Consider the following 19,217-nt stretch of genomic DNA (forward strand, 5'->3'; position numbering starts at 1 on the left):
CTCGCACCCGGTTGTGGAGTCTACTAGTTGATCGATCCGGGGTAGAGGGTAGAAATCCTTCGGGCAGGCCTTGTTCAGATCCCGGAAGTCAATGCAAACTCTCCATTTGTTCCCTAGCTTGGAGACCAGCACCACGTTTGCGAGCCAGCTCGGGAACTGCACCTCCCTTATATGGTCGGCCTCCAAGAGCTTCTCCACCTCCGCTCGGATGATGATATTATGTTCAGCACTGTAGTCCCTCTTCCTTTGCTTTACCGGCCGAGCATCCGGTCGGACGTGAAGCTCATGCTGCGCTATGCTCAGCGAAACTCCTGGCAACTCGTGGGTCGACCAAGCAAAAATGTCGTAATTTTTCTGGAGGCATCTGATCAGCTTCTCTTTCTGGCTTGCTTCCAGGTCGGATGCTATGAAAGTCGTGGCCTCCGGTCGGGCAGGGTGGATCTGTACCTCCTCCTTTTCTTCATAAACTAGAGAAGGTGGCTTTTCGGTTATACCGTTTACCTCGACTCGTGGCATTTTCCGAGCGGATTTAGTCTCGGCTCGGACCATCTCTACATAGCATCGCCGAGCGACAAGCTGATCTCCTCGGACCTCCCCTACTTGGTCTTCCACCGGGAACTTGATCTTCTGGCAGAAGGTGGAGACGACCGCTCGGAACTCGTTGAGAGTTGGTCGTCCCAGGATAACATTGTACGCGGAGGGAGTGTTGACCACGATGAAGTTGGCGGTCCGCGTTCTTCTGAGTGGCTCCTCCCCCAACGAGATAGCCAACCTGACCTGTCCGACCGGCAAAACTTCATTACTGGTGAACCCGTAGATGGGGGTTGTCATCAGAAGCAACTTGGCTCGGTCGATTTGTAATTGGTCGAAGGCCTTCCGGAAGATTATGTTGACCGAGTTGCCTGTATCAATAAAGATGCGGTGAATAGTGTAGTTAGCTATTACCGCTCGGATGATGAGGGCGTCATCATGCGGGACTTCAACTCCTTCGAGGTCCCTTGGCCCAAAGCTGATCTCGAGCCCGCTCGCCTGCTCCTGGCTGCAGCCAACCGCATGGATCGTCAGCTGCCTGGCGTGCGCCTTCCTTGCCCTATTGAAGTCACCTCCGGTCGGCCATCCGGTGATGATGTTGATTTCACCCCTTGACGCATTGCCCCTATTCTCCTCCTCCCGAGCGGATTGTCGGGGTCTTTCATGTGATGCCCGAGGAATGACCCTGTGCTGCTGGTTATGTTGCCGCTCGGGAGATCTTCTTTCCGTACGCGGGGCGGGACTTCGGTGTTGATGTCGTTGATTCGGTGAAGGTGATCGACGGCGATAGCTCCTCGGCGTAGGATGAGCGATAGGGGGGAGGCTCCGACAGTCGCAGGTGTTGTGAGTTGCTGACTGATGGAGCGAGCAAAACATGGGAGTCCATACCTTCCCTTTCGATTTAGGTCGATCAGCCGCTACTTGTTGAACGACGTGCGGTCTTGCCTGCTGATGAGGTCGGGCTGCTTCTACCCCTGGTCCCCTCGGTGGTTGGTAATTGGAAGGCGGCTTCCGCTCAGCATGAGCTTGTGGTTTGGGTGGTGCTTCCTTTTTCCTCGCCATCTGAGCTTCCTCCACGTTGATGTACTCGTTGGCCTTGTTCAACATATGGTCGTAGCTGCGAGGCGGCTTTCGGATAAGCGATCAGAAGAACTCACCGTCCACAAGCCTCTGTGTGAACGCGTTCATCATAGTTTCCGAGGTGACCGTCGGGATGTCCATAGCCACCTGGTTGAAGCGTTGGATGTAAGCTCGGAGCGACTCCCTCAGTCCTTGCTTGATGGCGAATAGACTGACGCTGGTTTTCTGATAGCGTCTGCTGCTTACGAAGTGGTGGAGAAAGGTCGTGCGGAACTCTTTGAAGTTTGTTATTGATCCGTCCGGCAGCCTCCGGAACCACCGTTATGCCGACCCCGAAAGAGTGGTGAGGAACACTCGGCACTTCACCCTATCTGTATATTGATGTAAAGTGGCGGTGTTGTCGAACTTACCCAGTGGTCGTCCGGGTCAGTGGTCCCATTGTATTCCCCGATCGCCGGAGGCGCGTAATGCCTCGGTAGTGGGTCGCGCAGGATGGCCTTGGAGAACTGTCTATTGATCCGCTCGGGGGACGAGTCTGTCCGTGGCGCCTTGCCTTTTCTATTGTCCCGCGCGGGGGCTTCGTTTGACGAAGATCCTCGGTCAAGGTTGGCCTGAGCGACTTCTGACGACGTTTGGAATAAAGCCCAATGGATCGGTATCAGGGCGGGCGGAGCTTCCACCTGAGTGTCGACCGGACCTTTGTTCTAGCCCCATATTGAGAGCTGCTCCGACCGGTCGTCCGGTACCGCCCGACCGCTTGATGCCGACGTTGCCTGTTGTGCTAACCGATCGGCTTGAGCCTTTTGCTGCTGCTCGACTATCTTGGCCGCCCGCGCTTGGATGAGCGCGTCTAATTCTTCGGGGGAGAGCGTCACCATGAGTTGGCGTCCAGCTTCTTCCATCGTCTCTGCTCGGATTCAGGTGCGTTCTCACAGACGGCGCCAATTTGATCCTGTCTGAGCGCTGAGTTGATGGACACTAGGGACGTGGCGCTCTCCATTGTCTCCGACTGGTGATGTGGATCTCCGGCGAACCTGCAAAGAAGCCGAGCCGGGAGGGGCTTCCCGGCGACTACCCTCCGACGCTCAAGTCAGGCAGAGAAGAAGAAGAGCAAAGTAACGCTACTGTGGCTACAGTGATCAAGATTGCATACCTCCGTCAAAGTCTAGGGGTCCTTATATAGGACCCCGGGGAGGCGCGGGCATGCTTCTTGATGCGTGCACGCTTCCCCAAACATACCTCAGTTTGTTGTGTCAGAAAAGCATGCCTAACGCCATTCCGCAATCGTCCGAGCATATCTCTGACGTGACAGTGGAAACCTCCACCGTACGATACTCTGTCCGCTCCGGCCGCCGACCACGTTGTTTGTTGGCAGCAGGTGTCTCGAGGATGATGTTACCAGTTGTCTCTTTTGTCCCCTTGCGCCACTTGCCTGTTCCCGGGCCGAGCGGACCAGCCGCTCGGCACTCATGGCCTCTGGGAATGCGCATACCTCGTCCCGGGCGAGGAAGTCCTGCTCTTGTGCTCAGATGGAATTGCGCCCTATCATCCTGTGGCTCGGCCGAGCGACCTGTCCGCCTGACCCATAGACTCCGTTACCTTGAGCATCAGAAACCCGACCCCTGGTTGGGCTGTCTTTCGTCCGGTTCGGGAGACCCTTGGCCAGATGTCCGGTCGGCCGGATGCTGGGTCGATCCCGCCACTCCGCTCGGCACGACCTCCGGTCGCTCGCCATGACCTTGGGATTGACCCTCTTGAGCATTGACCTCCACGTGTCGTTGACCTCCTGCCATCGAGTGATTCCCCGTCCTTACCACCGGATCAATATTATTTAGTTATAATAGTTTTGTTTAGCTATGATAAGTGTATTTGTTTATAATTAGCAAACGCCACCATTTTGGGATAAAAAAAACTTAACTAGAATTTATTTTGGTAAAAAAAATAACAAGAAATTGATTCATTTTGTTTACTTAAAGGTACATAAAAAAGAATTAAGTATTCATTTAGATATAAGAGGTGTGTTTGTTTAATTATAATATATATTTTTTAAAAATGCAAATAGTTTGATTTAGTTTATTTAGGCTATTTCTATTTTGATAAAATAGATAATTGAAGCATAAATATATATTTGCTTATATATATATATGTAATTTTTAAATTATTAATAAATAATATTTTATAAATTATTTAAAATTATTCTGATGCAAAATAACGAAAATAATATGTTGATAATTTTCGAAAAATTTCGATAAATATTTATTAGCCTATAAGAGAAGTACTCTGCCAAACGCAACTGCATCGCATCATTTATTTATTCAAGTTTGGTACACCAGCGATTTCAAATTCAAAATGGCAATTAGCCTGTTAAATTAAGCCGAATCAGCTAACAGGTGGACGGTATGATTGAGATCCGACGGTGGCTACAAGTTCTGATGCCCAGCGGGGCCCGCATCTCCTTGACTTTGCCGCCTACCGTTTCGAATTGCTTCAACGGCACGCTTTTAAGAGTGAGCAGGCTCCGGCCTTCCGCTTCGAAGGGGAGCAGGCACCGCTTAAAGGCGACGTGCCCGGGAACAGCAGACCGCAACTATTTTTTTTATTTTATTCTTCCCGAGGGAGAGGGAGAGGGAGAGGGAGAGGGAGAGAAGGGCTTTAATTCGAATTCTCTTCCGGCGATATGTTGAGCGGTGAATCCCCCCTTTGAGCCTCGCCCAAGGGAAATCTGACCTCCCTCTTGCTGCTGCTGTTGGTTTCTCCTTTTCCTCGTGAGGTATGGTCGCGAGTCGCTTCCAAGAGTGAGTTCGTTTTTTATTTTTCAGTTTTTTCTTGAATATCTTTTGCATCTTGTTCTTGATTCGCGGTCCGGTTTTTCTCTCTGGAGTTGTAATTTGGAGGAGTTTGATCCGATCATTTGTGTCTAATGATCGTACTTTTGTTGGTCTCTTTGGAGGACACTAGATGCGGACGGAGCAAAATTTTATACCTATATGTTCGTCTCTTGCTTTATTTTCCATTTTTTTCGATACGCTTGCTTGGATCTATGGGAATGCACTATGGACCTTCTGTGTGGTACTTTTGAGATTTTCGAGTCGATATGTGTAGCGCATAAAGAATTCAAGATTATGATCGGTATTAGTCTGTTTTTATTTTCAACAAAGAGGTTTTGCTCCTTTGTGATTTTTAGGGATTTGATGGATGGATTTATGCGAGAGACACCATGTAGTTAACAGTTAACATCTTCGGTACTTAATTTGCTTGCCAATCATTGTCTGGTTTCCCTGGAATTTTCTAAAAGTAGGAGTCTGGTTTGGTATTCAGCTTGACTGTCTTAAAAACTCTCAGATATAGTCGCAAGGATTAGGAAGGTTGTGAATAGGTAAGAAGGCAGTGTGGCGTGTTCACATTTTAAGATGATTGAAGTAGGTCGAACACCAACTCGTAACTTGTGTCGAACCTTTCCTTTTGAATGCCGCGTGACATGCTAAGCCGTGTTTACATTTTCAGTTGACAAGGAGGCAGCGTCACATGTTGAACTTTGCCCTCTCTTCTTACGGCCCTTTGTCTCCTCGTTAGGGCCATCAATTACTTCCATTTAATAGCGATCATATATCTTCCTGCTTGAACCACATAACTCCTGGGCCTGCTTTGCAAATTTTGTGATGAATGTATCAACTGGTATTGATTGAAAATTTAGTTTCTGGATCTACTCATACAACTTCCATTTGGTAGATCCTTGTCATGTATTTTTTTGAAGATTGTTTCACCACTGTTTTTCCCTGTACCAGACCTAAGACCATATACCAAACAGCTTATTGTTCTTCTACGTGTGATTTGATTTTGGGAAAATTAATTTGATTGACTTGGTTAACTTTGCATGTAGAACATAATAGTATCTCCTCATGGCACCTGATGCTACTTACTATGATGAGGTGAGAGACAATCCTGAGGTTATTGATCCTCCTAAAAATGAAGATATGGTGGAAGTAAGCGAGCAAATAAATGATCATACTCAGCTTTCTGCAAAGGCAAATCTTGCTGACGCAAGCAGCGTGCGTGAGCTTTTGGAATGTCCTGTGTGCCTAAATGCAATGTACCCTCCAATCCATCAGGTTTTACAAATACATTCTTTTTTTCTCTTGTTATTTACCTCTCTTATCTTTGACCTCACAGAAACCTTGTGTTAATCCATGTTTGCTGTTCTGTTGGATGGCCTACTGATTTTTGGTTTGTATTTGCCATTGATATTTTGCAGTATCTAGTTTTGTATTGTTTGTTCGTGTTAAATTATTTTCACTAACAAGAAAAAAATAAAGAGAACAAATAAGATGGATGAATATGAAATTCCTTCGATTAAAAATTTTAGGAGTCTTGTATCTAAAAATTATGGATGGAGCTATCATTAATAGAACAAATAGTGGCTGAATTAGTTGTAGTCCAATATATATGATGACAGTAGATGGATTGAGAAGATTATAGATGTTCAGAGGCGATTGATTAATTTTGCAGCTAGAGGAGTTGTATCTTTTTGATATGGAAGGTGGAAGGAGAAATGGAAGAAAAAGTAGAAATCTGGTTAATATAAGGAAAAATTCTTTAATCAACTAAATATTATAAGCTATTATGCAAGGGCATAATAGAAGAATATGATTCAAGTAGTCAACTCAAATAGTTATGATAAATATAAGGCATGGATTTGGTTAGTTGTAGATGATTAAGTTTGTTCGGCAGTAAATTACTCTTAGTTTAGGGATATTTCTTTCTCTTTGCACTTAGCTTGCACAAGTTGAATAGTAAAGTCTTCCACTTACCCTTTGAGTAGGTTTGCCTCAATTGATCTGCTTTGATTGGAGGATCATGTTCTTTGCCTTAAGCTTGCTCACTTTGCTGAGGACCAGGTTGATGTGCACTTCAACATCTATTTCTAAAGTACAAGGATTTGGAAGAAGCAAATGTTGTGTTTGGTGATGTGGGATATAAGATCTAGGATGCTAAGGTTGTGCACCTTGATGGACATTCTTAAGAGAATGACACTGCACAAGTAGCTTATCCGAGTCACACAAGTCTTTTAACTCTCAGTTAGCCTAGAGGGTTAAGATTGGTGAAGGGGCCTCACAAGTCTCCCACTACTAAGAGTGCAGCAAACAAAAGTCATGCTAGATCAACAAGCGTAGCTAATTTCACTTTGAACCGGCAAGAATGAGCTTGAAATCTTTACTAAAAGATGGCAATAGCAAACTCGAGTGACCTTAAAGAATCTGGTGCAGTTCGATTGAAGTGAATGCAGTTCTGGTGAAGGGAGGACATGACCAAGGCAACTAACTGATTAAGTGTGCGAGAATAGAAGAACTTAAGCTTCTGCTGGTGTGGTAAATTGAATCACTGGTAAAGTAGGTTAAATGCCAAGTTCTTATCAAAGTGGAGAAGAAGAATTTTAAAATTTTGGAAGATAATATTACTGTATGAAATTTCACTTTTTTGAAACCTAATACAAAAGTGAGTATCTTATAAGGGCTCAACTGTTGGCTAGAATACATGTGCTTAGATACATGTCTCTGTAATGCACTGATTACCAAGTAATGCCAGGCATAACAGTGAGAACTCTGCCTTATGCCTATCTTTTATTAGTCGTGCACTCGCTCTAAGGTCTATAAAGGGAGAACATCTCTTTAACCTCATTTCCAACAACTATTGACAATAGTTAAAACTATATAAGCTTTGGACAAGCCACGACTTGATTGAGTTGAATACACATAACAAGCAACATGACCTCAAACTAGCTCATGTGAATCAAACCCAACTCTAATATTTGTCCTAACACGTCAGCACCTCTAGCGCATCACAAATGGAAGTTCAAGATAGGATTAAAATCCTAGCAGACTTCTCTATTTGCTGTGATCTGACCATAATAGGAGTAAACACCCAAAAAAAAAATGTACGAGTTGATATGATCAACTAATCCAAGTGTAAAATATTAATCAAGAGACTTTTTACATAGTATACAAAATTCATATATATCAATTTACTTCATGAATTAGTTTTCTGTCATAATAAAAAAAGTCCTTGGTGTCCATAATTAGTTTGATAATCATCCAAAACTTCGGTTGCCTTCTAATGACAAAAGAAGACAATTTACAACATATCATCATTTCTATTAATCAAATTGAGAAAATTGGATTGAATTAGAAAGCTAGAATGAATAAAGAAAATTGAAAGGAGAAAAAGCCTTAAGAAGAATTCTAAAGAAAGTAAAGTTTTAAAGGGCATGAGCTCATTTGTTCCATTCATCACTAATCTGTTGAGTGATCAAACCTCAATCAAGCTCGACTATACATGTTAGGTGAATCTAAGGGAAACAATAAGGTCACAAGGAAAGGCTCATAACATTTGATTGACAGATAAAGCCTAAGTTATGAGTTTGACCTAATCAAATCCTAAGTTTCCTCCAACCCCAAGTTGGCTATTAGCCCAATTAAAATCAAACTTAACCTTGACTTTGCGAATGTGATCTTATCTTTTTAGGGCGTGATGAAGACCTAATCTTGACTAAATAGGCATGATCAAGATCTTATTGTGACCCTAATTAATATAGTGGATATAATTAAACCTAGAATTAAAATTGGTCACCATGACTAAATTGGTACGCTCATTCCTGTATGAATTCTAAAGTAGATTTATGCATGAATTTAAAACACTATTGTTTTCTTCTAATATCATAGAACCTAAGATACAATTTGATAGTATCTATAATATTAATTTGGTAGCGAGCACCTACAATATAATTAGATAGTCCTTATCTTAAATTTTTATAGGACCAATATATTAGTGCCTAGGATACAATTCAATAGATCCATAATACAAATTGATAGCACTTATGATGCAATTTTGCAACAACTATAATACAATTTGGTGGCATCTACAGCATAACTTTGTAGCATATGGGACACAATTTTAGTTACATCTATGATATAATTTGGAAGCACCTAAAATACAATTTAGGAGTACCATAAATAGTGCTTTGTGCATCCCAATGAGCCATCTATCTAATTGTTGCAATTTATAGGGATAAACTCTTTTCTATTTTGTTAATATTCTAGCTTTGGGATTTATCAATTAATATGTGATGAGATTTTCTCTTGTGAGGATATCCTGGTAGGAAGTACATTAGAGGGGTAAAATTCAAATAGCTGAGACAAATATATTTGATGATGACTTTATGTTGTGAGGACATGTTTTTTTCATTTGCTCAGAGAATGAGATTGAAATTCGTATAGAAAGAAAAGGTGAGTGAGAAAAATTACATGGGGTTTACTTCCAACAACAACTGAACAGAGGAGCAGAGAAGGAGGAAGAAGAAGCACAAAACTGAGGAAGAACAGAGAAGAGATAGAAGAGTGTTGGAGCAGACTTTGATCAGAAATTTAACAACTTTTGACAAACAATGTTAACAGGATGCCTCAGTAGGCTTTCCCTAGCTTCAATATAATGTGATGAAGTGTTAAAAAATAAGCTGATATGTGATTATAAAAGAGTTAATGAAATTACAATATAAGGCATGAATAAAAAATTTATTTATGCAATTACAGTCTTGGGCATAGTCAAATGTATTATGTATCATTCAAAGTTTTTGTCCTAAAAAATATGCGGAATATGTTTTTTTTAATCTTTTCTTTTCTTTTGTATGCAGTGCTCAAATGGCCATACGCTATGTTCTGGATGCAAACCCAGAGTTCATAATCGATGCCCCACTTGCAGGCATGAGCTAGGCAACATAAGATGCCTTGCATTAGAGAAGGTTGCAGCTTCTCTTGAATTGCCCTGCAAATATCAAAGCTTTGGTTGTTTGGGTATATATCCATACTACTGTAAGCTGAAACATGAATCACAATGCATGTTTAGACCCTACAATTGTCCTTATGCTGGATCTGAGTGCACAGTTGTTGGTGACATTTCTTATTTGGTATCTCACTTGAAGGATGATCACAAGGTTGACATGCACAGTGGAAGCTCCTTCAACCATAGATATGTAAAGTCAAATCCACATGAGGTAGAGAATGCTACATGGATGTTGACGGTAATATCTCTATCTGTTATTTTGGTCTGATACTTTTGCTTCTAAAACTTCTTTGATTTGCTAACTATGTAATCTAGTTAATCATGTGGGTTCCCTCCTAAAACTCGTGGGAACATAGATTTACTTCACTCCAATTTCTTAGGTTAATCTATGTCTCTTCAGCTGAGCATGATATTTGTGCAGACTGATAGCATTTTCTCGTCTCTTCTCAGATAGGCATAGGATGACTGCTATTTGTTTTTTTTTTTTTTCAGATTGAATAGGATTGAATTGTCTTTACCCAGATCAATACTTTGCAAACTGGATTTCTGCAATTAACTGTCCATCATAGCAAGGGGGTCGTCGCTACCTCAAACTTAGCTTAATTTTTTCCCCCTTGTTAACTAGTACCTTTTGCGCAAGCAAACCATTGTCACGAACTTCAGCTCTTTTCTAATTATCTAAAGCTCTCAGATGATATTATTAAATATGATCATTATGTTGCTTAGTATCTGAGAAACATGGTTCGTATCTTGTTCATCTTTCTATATGGACTCAAACAAATGATGCTGTGCTTTATTAGGTTTTCAGTTGCTTTGGACAGTACTTCTGCCTGCACTTTGAGGCATTTCAGCTGGGCACATCACCTGTATACATTGCATTCCTGAGATTTATGGGCGATGACAGTGAAGCCAAAAGCTACAGCTATAGTCTTGAGGTTGGAGGCTACGGGAGGAAGATAACCTGGCAAGGGGTTCCTCGAAGCATTCGCGATAGCCATCGAAAGGTGAGAGACAGTTACGATGGGCTAATCATCCAGCGTAACATGGCCCTGTTCTTCTCAGGAGGGGATCGGAAGGAGCTGAAACTGAGGGTAACCGGAAGAATTTGGAAGGAACAGTGATGCTCTTGTTCTTTGTCCAAACTTCTCGTGTTGTTGTGAGCTACCAGAGGCTTGTTTTAGTTAACATAAAATTTTCGGATCAGTAATGTAGTAGCTGAAGCAAAACTCTCTTTGCTTAGGTGACCGTTCTACTCGCTTAAATAGCATGAGAATTAGTTGGGAAAGCAAATACTGTGCTGTAAATAAGAACTTGTATCCTGCTAAGTCAGTCACTTCATTTTCTTCTTTCTTTTGTTGAATTACTATGAAGTTTCAAATTTAACCAATACCTGATCTATTTATAATGTATCACGTCATTCACTTTTATTAAATTTAGATGTATAAAAAAGTCTTCAAAATTATTACACATAAAGTTAAAAGCGGTCTGATGGAATTTTAACGTATAGACAAATCTGCAAAGTTCCAATCCAAATCGTAACGCATGGGCTCTACAGAATCCATCGTTTAGGTGCGTCCCCTACCAATTCCATAACCCTTTCTTTCTACATGGGCATTGAGCAGAGACCGGAATGGCATTTGGAATTGGCCTGAGGGGCCAGGTAAAGGCACGCCATGGCCATGCCCCCCTTTAAAGCAGGATGTGAAATGAGTTGACCTCCTTGAATTGGATTCTGGTGGTGGGTGGAGAATTGAATTGAATGCGAACGGTCGCTGTTCTTGTCAAGATGCCTCATAATCTCCGAATCAAATGAAGGCAGGTAAGAAATCCCAAAAGGAGGGATCTCCATATCCTTTACAGAGATCACTCACGTACCCCACTACAGTTTGTCTTGCTAATTGCCTCTAGTGATCAAATACGAATAAGTTCACTCTTTTTTGGGTGCAAAAAGGAACAAATTAATCATAAGTTTCTTTCCTAAGGACGAGCTTAATCTAGCATATATTCCAGTTAATCAAGCCTTTGAAATTAGAAGAATAATGTGCACCTTCTGCTCTCCAGTCGATCAAACATATGATTTCCACTAGTGAAATGACGGAGGTTATAGCTTTTTTCGTAATCATGTTGGAGTTGTTATGGGAAGAAAAAAAACATAACTGGATTCTAAAATTAAGCCTAGCTAGTTCCTAATGAATTGATCTGCCAATCAATCAAAGATATCAATAGTACACAATTGATCCAAATGGTTAGATTCAAACTAATCATGTACTTAAAAGCGCAATTAGAAAGGTTTTGCTTTTATTTGTTTATAGACATCCTTTCAAGAAAGTGATGATTATAGGGCACCAACAGCCTTGCTTGAGCTTTACAAGAGTCTTAGTAAGTTACTTTTAGAGGTTGTCGGTTAGTTCCCTTTGTTCTTAGTTTTATGAATGAACTTTTGTTTGTTTCAGATAACAACTTAAGTTTGGTTTGATTTCAATTGTGTGTTTTATTATGCGTGTGTTGCATGGTGGAAGGGTTATTAGCACCATTAGTATTCTTTCCATCATCCAAATTATAGTAATGTGTTTAATTACTATGGATTTTTAGGAAAAAAAACTCTTAAATATTTGTTTTTAGTAGACATTAATTATGATTGTCTTCATTCACACTTTTAGATATAATTAGAAGAATATCCTTCATTTTATATATGTTGTTTTCAATTAAACTCATGCTTGTCCTAAAACTCGTTAGGAGTTAAAATAGAGTATATGAGATTAAGGCTTGTCTTCTAATTTTAAATCAAAATCACTTCTCCCCCTATTAGAATCATGACCTTATAATTCCTATATAAGTAAAAACAATATGAGCTTAGAATGATGCACTGCATTGTTAAAATCTTCATTGTTGGGTTGCAATGAATTTTGAGTTACTCTTAACTACTCATTTTTATTTTAAAACCCTTTTGATTCTTTATACTATTTCCATTGCTTATTTGAACTAAACACGAATGACTTATTTTAGACTTATTCTCTATTTAAGTTACAAGGTATTTGCTCATATTTTTCATGTTTAGTTTAAGCATTACGTGCTTAGATTGTTTAGTAGTATCATCATACTTGTTTAGTGTTAGAAATTTTACCACTCTCATTTTCATTAGTTCATGAAAAATATATCTATATAATATATACCTAATCTCACATGCCAAATAGAATTAATTTTGTTTGAGCCTCATTCAATCAATATCAACCTCTAGCATGCTTAACTGTATTTATAAAACCTAAAATTACTTAATTATGCATATATTATTAGGCTGAAAGATCGTACCTTCTTGCCTAATTTGCTACCTATGCTAAAAAAATATATTATTTTGTATTTTTATCGTATTACTTATTATACACATTTATATCAACTATTTTATTAACTAGCAATATATAGTTATTGTAGATCTTTTCTAAGCAAGTTTTGAAGGTGTCAAATCTCTGAGACATGTTCTATATATGTTGGACCTTTTGGACATTTATCCATTGCACTTTGAGGATTTTTATTTTAATTACTTAACTACTTCAAGCATTAGTTAATTGCATGTTTTATTTTAGGGTTAAATTTCTCAATATGTACCTAAAGACCTTACAATAAAAGCTATTTAAGTCTTTTATTGCATCCTATAATATTTACTACATAGACATTCATTGGTTTAAAGAGCCTTGGTTCAATTCTTTTTCTAATTTTCCCTTTATGCTTTAGAGGAAAATTCATGAGTTTTAGAGAAAACACTTCAAATTTTAATCCACAAGTATATGTATCTTTAGAAAGAACAATTAAACACCTTTATATGAATATTATATGAGAAGAAGGGTTTCCAAAAGAATAACAAACAAAAATATGTCTAAATGCAACACACTCTATGGTGATTCATGATGCTCAATCCCATCAAGAACTCCATCACAGTGCCCAAGAATTTGACAAACAACTGCGAGTCACAATCTACATGCATGGATACATGAACATGAAAGTACTGTGTGACTCAGACTAACATGAAATGAAAAAAATAATATATAGAGCTCAAAGGCTATTAATAATGAAGTGCAATGCACTATCATAATCCTTCAAAATTACAGTTAAACTAAACAAGTTAATTAAGTTGTTTTGATGCAGTAACAGTACTTTTCAGTTACACTATATATGCTACACTCATGCAAAGCCATGGCCTTGTTTGTCAACAGCTGAAATAATCTCTCTGAAAATCATGCATAGATATAGATAGATATATATTTACATGCAAAAAAGAAAAGAAAAGAAAAGGGAAAATGTTCAACCACTGTAACAACTATTGTGTGCCTTTAAGCCTCAGCAGGAAGGTAGAGCACATCACTTAAGGAGAAGGTATAATATCCATATATGTAGGTATTAATTGCATTCCTTTTATATATATATATATATAAGAAAATATGAGTAAAAATCAAAACACAAGTTTGGATTCTAGTAAAATTGAAGTTGGGAAATGAAGCAATTTAATTACCTAGAGAAAGAAAAGAAAAGTAGGAAAATGGTAGGAGTTGTTGGCTGATCATGATCCTCCTAGCTAGACAAAGCTAAAGATAAGAGTTTCGAATACAACAGAAGTAACAAGTCTAGATATAGAAGTATATATAAAAATAATATCATGCATGAGAGGCCAAGGGAGAAAAGAGAAGAAAAGATTGACCTGAATATATATTATATTTCTCCTCCACCATGCACAGCTTCCTTAGATTCTTGTTGTCTCCCCCTTGAAATCTCTCACATGCTGGTGCATCCCCAACACCCAATAAACACCAAAAGGAGTGTAACATCAATCCAGACAAATTAATTTAAACTCAAATGATATTAAAATTTTCATCTCTAGCTAGCTCTCACAGCTCTCTTGACTTCATACACAGCTCCACATGCCCTAGTTTTTTTAGTTTCTTGCTTGGCTAGCTTCCCCAATTCTTCCAAAAAGTAACAATGCTACTATCCTTAGCTTGCTAAAAGGTATCATCGATCACCCCTGACCATGCATTGGGCATTATAGAATGATGTGACTAATTAATATGTCACACAAGCTGAGTTAGGGGAAGCCGTGGGAATGATACAAGGATGAAGGACCCATGCCTTGTGATCGACTGCTGCTGCTCTGATCGCCTCCACCGCCGCCGCCATCGTTCATCTTGCACCCAAATTGCTCTGCCATCCCCAGATTCAGATACACCATCCTCGAATCGAGGCTGAGGTTGACCATGCTCGGGCTGGAGCAGCTCGCGTTGCACGGGCCGGTTTCCTGTTGGTTCAGCCGGGGGAACACCTGGTTGTTCCCGGCGGCCGCGCAATTGTTAGCGTCCTCGCGCGACATCACCATGGCAGCTGATTGGACGAGCTCGAGACAGAGCCGGAGCTTGTTGGGCTCGATGTGCGTCAGACCCGGCACGGCGCCTTTGAAGAGGAAGTCGGAGGTGAGGGTGCGGAGGATGTCGAGCGGCGTGACGCCGTCTACGGTGCGCACGTTGGGGTCGGCGTGGTGGTCGAGGAGCACGGCCACCATGTCGGGGCACACCATCTCGGCCGCGATGTGGAGGGGCGTCTTGCCGGCGGGGCCGGCGGGGCAGTTGACGTCGGCCGCGCCGAGCTCGAGGAGCGCCTTGACGACCTCGCGGCTGCAGTTCTCGACGGCGTAGTGGAGCGCGAGCGCCTCGTCGAGGTTGAGCCCCTCGCCCATGACCATCAGCTTGACGAGCTCAACGTCGGAAGAATCGAGCGCGCGGCGCATGCGGCGGATCTTGTGGTGGTGGTCCTCGACGTCGACGGAGGGCCCGCCGAGGTCGAGCTGGTGGTGGGGGATGAAGGAAGGGCGGCGGCCGATGGAGGACTTGAGGCGGAGCTGCTCAATCTGGGCCACCACGTCGATGGGGAGGTGCTTGGCGAGCACCTCGGCCGGGAGGCCGGACTTGGCGACGAGGTGGGAGCAGGTCGTCCACAGCTGCTGCGTCTCCTGCTGCCGCGACGCCAGCAACACCTTCATCACGTCCTCGATCGACGCCTTCTCCACCATGCTCGCCAATTGCTTCTGCAACAAAACTAACAACGTACGTAAAGATTTGTTGCTTGATTTCATTTCTTCCATAAAATATAACCAAGGCTGTGAGTTATTGCGAGAGAGCAATAGCTTCTCCCAATTCAAGAAAATTGTGACAGGAAATTAAGGGAATGCAAGATTTAATTAATTATTTAATTAATTAAGAGAGGGGCCTGATTAATTAGAAGAAATGCAAGTCCATATATAATGGGCGGTGAAAGATGATCGACATCTGCTCATCGATTTGCTGTGGGAATAGGGTATTATTATGATGTGTTTCATACTGTGAGCAGAAGCAAAAGAGGTTGAAGAACAAGAAGAAGAAGCAGAAGAGGAGGAACAGTAGATGAACATATCCAAAAAAGAGGAAACACATTATTGGAATTCAATGTTCCCAAAAAAGGGTGGAGGAAAAAAAAAGAAAAAGAAAAGGGAAGCCAGCCACTTCATTGAGAAGGACAAATGAACTGTAACCAAGGCAATAGAACTGTTTCAGCCCCAAGGAATTGGGAAAGGGGAGATGGATCGATTTATATATACATAGATCAATAATAGATAGATAGATAGATAAATGGTTTGCGGAAGGAAGCAAGCGCAAGCGTGAGGTTTGAGAGAATTAATTAGACCTCTGTGATCTGCTCGAGTTGCTTGACGCCGAAGGAGCGGGCGGCGGCGAGGGTGTCGAGGGCGAGATCGACCGCGGCGGTGCAGTGGGTGTGCCAGCAACCGCGCTCGCCGCAGCTGGAGCGGGGTTCGTGCTTCTGCGGCACCACCGAGGCCTGGCCGCTGTAGAGAAACTGGAGGACGAGGAGAAAGACCTCATAGCTGACAGAGTTGACCGGGATGACGGCGGTGGGCACGGCGCTGGAGCGGCGCGGCGACGAGAGCAGGCCCGGGGAGGGGGGGTCGGTGCCGCAGAAGAACCGGCGGAAGAAGAGGCTACGGGCGGCGAGGATGCAGCGGTGCGCGTGGACGAGGCGGCCCTCGACGCTGAAGGTGACGTCGCTGAAGGCCTGCCCGTTGATGAGCAAGTTGAGGTAGTCCAACGAGAGGGACTTGAGGGTCTCCTCCATCAACTCTACCTTCTTCTTTAATTAATTCTCCCCCTTCTGCTCTCCTACTGTTCCTCCTCCTGATCTCTCTCCCTTCCACTAGCTTAAGGTTCAGAGGCGACTGGGGGGGAATTTTTGTCAGGCAGAGAGGAAGACCTCAGCTAGCTTCTGGCGATCATCAGAAGAAATTAAGAGACAAGGGATGAGACCACAGGCGTAGTGCACGCTCCTCCTCCTCCCTCCTACTTCATGCTCTTCGTTCCCATCTGCATATCTGCCAAGCTTACGATTTCCTTTCCTCTCTCTCCTTCTTTTCCTGATCTCTTTTCCCCGGAGAGGGAGAGGGAGAGGGAGAGAGAGAGACAGAGAGAAGAAGAAGTAGAAGAAAAAGAAGAAGAAATTATCTTGGGTGTGAGTCTGTTGGCAACGCCAACTTGCAAGAAAGGGAGAGCAATTTGGATGGATGTGCTCGGCGGCTGAGGTATATAAAATAATTGAGGTGGTAAAATGAGGAAATTGGATGCAGATGTTTGCTCTCAGAAGGGAAAAACAAACGCAATAACTTGGGATGGTGTACATTTAAAAAATGCACCAACTTTCTGTGACAGCTCCTTCTGCTAAAGTAATTGCACCCCTTTTTTTTTTACTAATCTACTACTCTACTCCTGCCGTCTTTTTCCTTACGTTTTTCACGTACGTACGTACACATACGTACGTATCAGAATTCAGAACGAGCTCAGCTTCTTCTTGATTTCCTTGTACGTATTTGAGCGGCGAGCTAATCAGTAATTAAACCTTTTCCATAACTTTACTCGGAAGCTAGAAAACAAGAAAAGAGGAGCTGATAAAAAAAAAAAAAAAAAAAATAATAATAATCCCTCGAAACTGGATCGATATCCCTGGTCGGACGTTGATTGGGGAACCAGTCCATTGAGAGGTCCACATCATGGGTACCCCACGACTCTAACAGTTCTTAGATATTCTCAGCTGATGATGGATGCCCCACTCCACTCTGTGATGGATCCATTCATCCCCTACTCGCGCCGGCCCCCATCGCCACTGATTGCAATACACATCTAATGGACCATGTCCGACTCGATTTAACTTTCATTAAAAAATCACAGTCAGTACGTGCGTACGTATAAAAGCAATAAATTAAAATTAATAGTGTGATTAAACAACTCCAGTCCTCTCTCTCCGCTCTGCCTGCCTTCCTTCACCTCACCTTACCTTACCTATGAGCTCACTGTGCGAGTGAGTTATAGGGTAAAAAAGCGACTGGGTGGGAGCCGGTCTCGTGCTTTGCGTCAGGGGCAAGAGTTTTAATTGGGACTGCAGTTATGGGGACTGGTGCCAGGGCAGTGGCAGCATTAGCAGGGAGGAGCCATGCACGCTGCCTTGACCACCGTGGCTCGTGTTGCGCAGAGCAGCAGAGGGCAGCGCAGGAAAGGAGAGGTGAGGTGAGGAGGAAGAGGAAGAGGAAGAGGGGAGGAGGAGGAGGGAAGTGATTGACGCATCGCTGACAGTCTTATGATTTGAGTTGTGGAGAAGTGACATTTGACAAGTCAGTGTGGATTTTCTGTAACAGTGGCAATCTTGCGTGCGGTGCCGTGTCGCCATGCCATGTGCCATGCTCTCCTTTGCTTCGCCTGGCTTGACTAGTTTGAGTTTGGGCTGCTCTGCTGGGGCGACGAGGCCGGCCGTATCTTCTCTTTCTTTTCACGGTGTCCCAACCGCGTACGTTGGGAGCCGAGACACGGGTTCCGTATCTCCCATTGAGAGTGTGAGCGTGCTGTGGCATGGTGGTGTTGGTAAGGGGAGGGTTATCTTTTCCATACCGTACGTACACCAGATACACGTGTCCTTGCCTTTTTGCTCTTTTGCTTGTGACTTCTGTAATCTATCTCTCACCTATTCCTCCCTCTCCCTTCGCGATTCAAAAATTATCATTGGCATTGTTGATGAGGCTCGACGGATCGACTGGTTGGACAAGGCATGTAACATATAGCTAGTACTACTCTGTGAGAACGGCATCAAGGTTAACAAACATAAGTTAACTTTCTAGCATGCAGTTCCATGCTGTTGAATGGAATAAGTCCCTTCACGTGCATTGATTCATTACCTACTGTATCTTTTCTTTATAAGAAAAACGATTGCACGTAAGAAAATGGAAAAAATTTACAATCGATTGGCCGATCACGACATCGAGAATGATAAAGAATGCACACACTGCAAGAAATGAGAGTTTCTACCGACAACCTCCATCACCGACCGGAAACCGTGCTTAACTGCATAAGATTGTATATGTTATGGCCCGGCGAAAAACATGAATACTGATGTATCTCTGCTCATCATATATCAAGAATACATTTTTAACAGGTAACAATATTTATTATTATAATGTTCAAATATGAAATAATAATAAATGTTAAAATATCTAAATTAAAGAAAGCTATTTTTAAAATAGTTACAGAATACGAATAACGGTAAATTAGAGAAAAATCTTCAATCACAATGTTAACTTTGCATGTAATCTTCAGATCCAAAAAATTTTATTTTCACTCCCTGCATGCAAAGTATTACTTGGTTCAACTCCCTCATGCAAATATTGTTACCTAAATTGACCTTAAGATTTTTTAGGTACA

At 42.3% G+C, this 19,217-nt stretch overlaps 2 protein-coding genes across 5 annotated transcripts; one reads left to right on the forward strand and one right to left on the reverse strand.

Annotated features, from left to right (window-relative positions):
• Positions 1–4,150: 4,150 nt before the first annotated feature.
• LOC122056352 (E3 ubiquitin-protein ligase DIS1-like) lies at positions 4,151–10,831 on the forward strand. Of its 4 annotated transcripts, XM_042618274.1 has the most exons (5): positions 4,151–4,381; positions 5,492–5,720; positions 9,296–9,403; positions 9,584–9,682; positions 10,245–10,831. In XM_042618274.1, the coding sequence occupies exons 2-5, from the start codon at positions 5,511–5,513 to the stop codon at positions 10,563–10,565; spliced, it is 738 nt and encodes a 245-aa protein (XP_042474208.1). In that variant the 5' UTR covers positions 4,151–4,381; positions 5,492–5,510; the 3' UTR covers positions 10,566–10,831. The 4 variants fall into 4 exon arrangements, with proteins under 4 accessions (XP_042474208.1, XP_042474206.1, XP_042474205.1 ...); XM_042618272.1 differs by having other exon boundaries at positions 4,151–4,406; positions 9,296–9,682; XM_042618271.1 differs by having other exon boundaries at positions 9,296–9,682.
• A 3,286-nt stretch (positions 10,832–14,117) lies between these two features.
• Positions 14,118–17,154, reverse strand: LOC122056354 (BTB/POZ domain and ankyrin repeat-containing protein NPR5-like). Its single transcript, XM_042618275.1, has 2 exons — positions 16,147–17,154; positions 14,118–15,511 (listed from the first exon to the last, which is right to left on the reverse strand). Exons 1-2 carry the CDS (start codon positions 16,591–16,593, stop codon positions 14,519–14,521), a joined length of 1,440 nt encoding a protein of 479 aa, XP_042474209.1. The 5' UTR covers positions 16,594–17,154; the 3' UTR covers positions 14,118–14,518.
• Positions 17,155–19,217: the final 2,063 nt, after the last annotated feature.

Source organism: Zingiber officinale, chromosome 3B (genome assembly GCF_018446385.1).
Source record: "Zingiber officinale cultivar Zhangliang chromosome 3B, Zo_v1.1, whole genome shotgun sequence".
Classification (NCBI taxonomy): Eukaryota; Viridiplantae; Streptophyta; class Magnoliopsida; order Zingiberales; family Zingiberaceae; genus Zingiber; species Zingiber officinale.

Excerpts from the sequence above, each read along its gene's own strand:
- LOC122056352 (XM_042618272.1), top strand. The coding sequence starts at position 5,511 with ATGGCACCTGATGCTACTTACTATGATGAGGTGAGAGACAATCCTGAG. Across the intron at positions 5,721-9,295 it reads TGTACCCTCCAATCCATCAG|TGCTCAAATGGCCATACGCT; the intron begins GTTTTACAAATA and ends TTTTGTATGCAG. Across the intron at positions 9,683-10,244 it reads ATGCTACATGGATGTTGACG|GTTTTCAGTTGCTTTGGACA; the intron begins GTAATATCTCTA and ends GTGCTTTATTAG.
- LOC122056354 (XM_042618275.1), bottom strand. The coding sequence starts at position 16,593 with ATGGAGGAGACCCTCAAGTCCCTCTCGTTGGACTACCTCAACTTGCTC. Across the intron at positions 15,512-16,146 it reads AACTCGAGCAGATCACAGAG|AAGCAATTGGCGAGCATGGT; the intron begins GTCTAATTAATT and ends GTTTTGTTGCAG.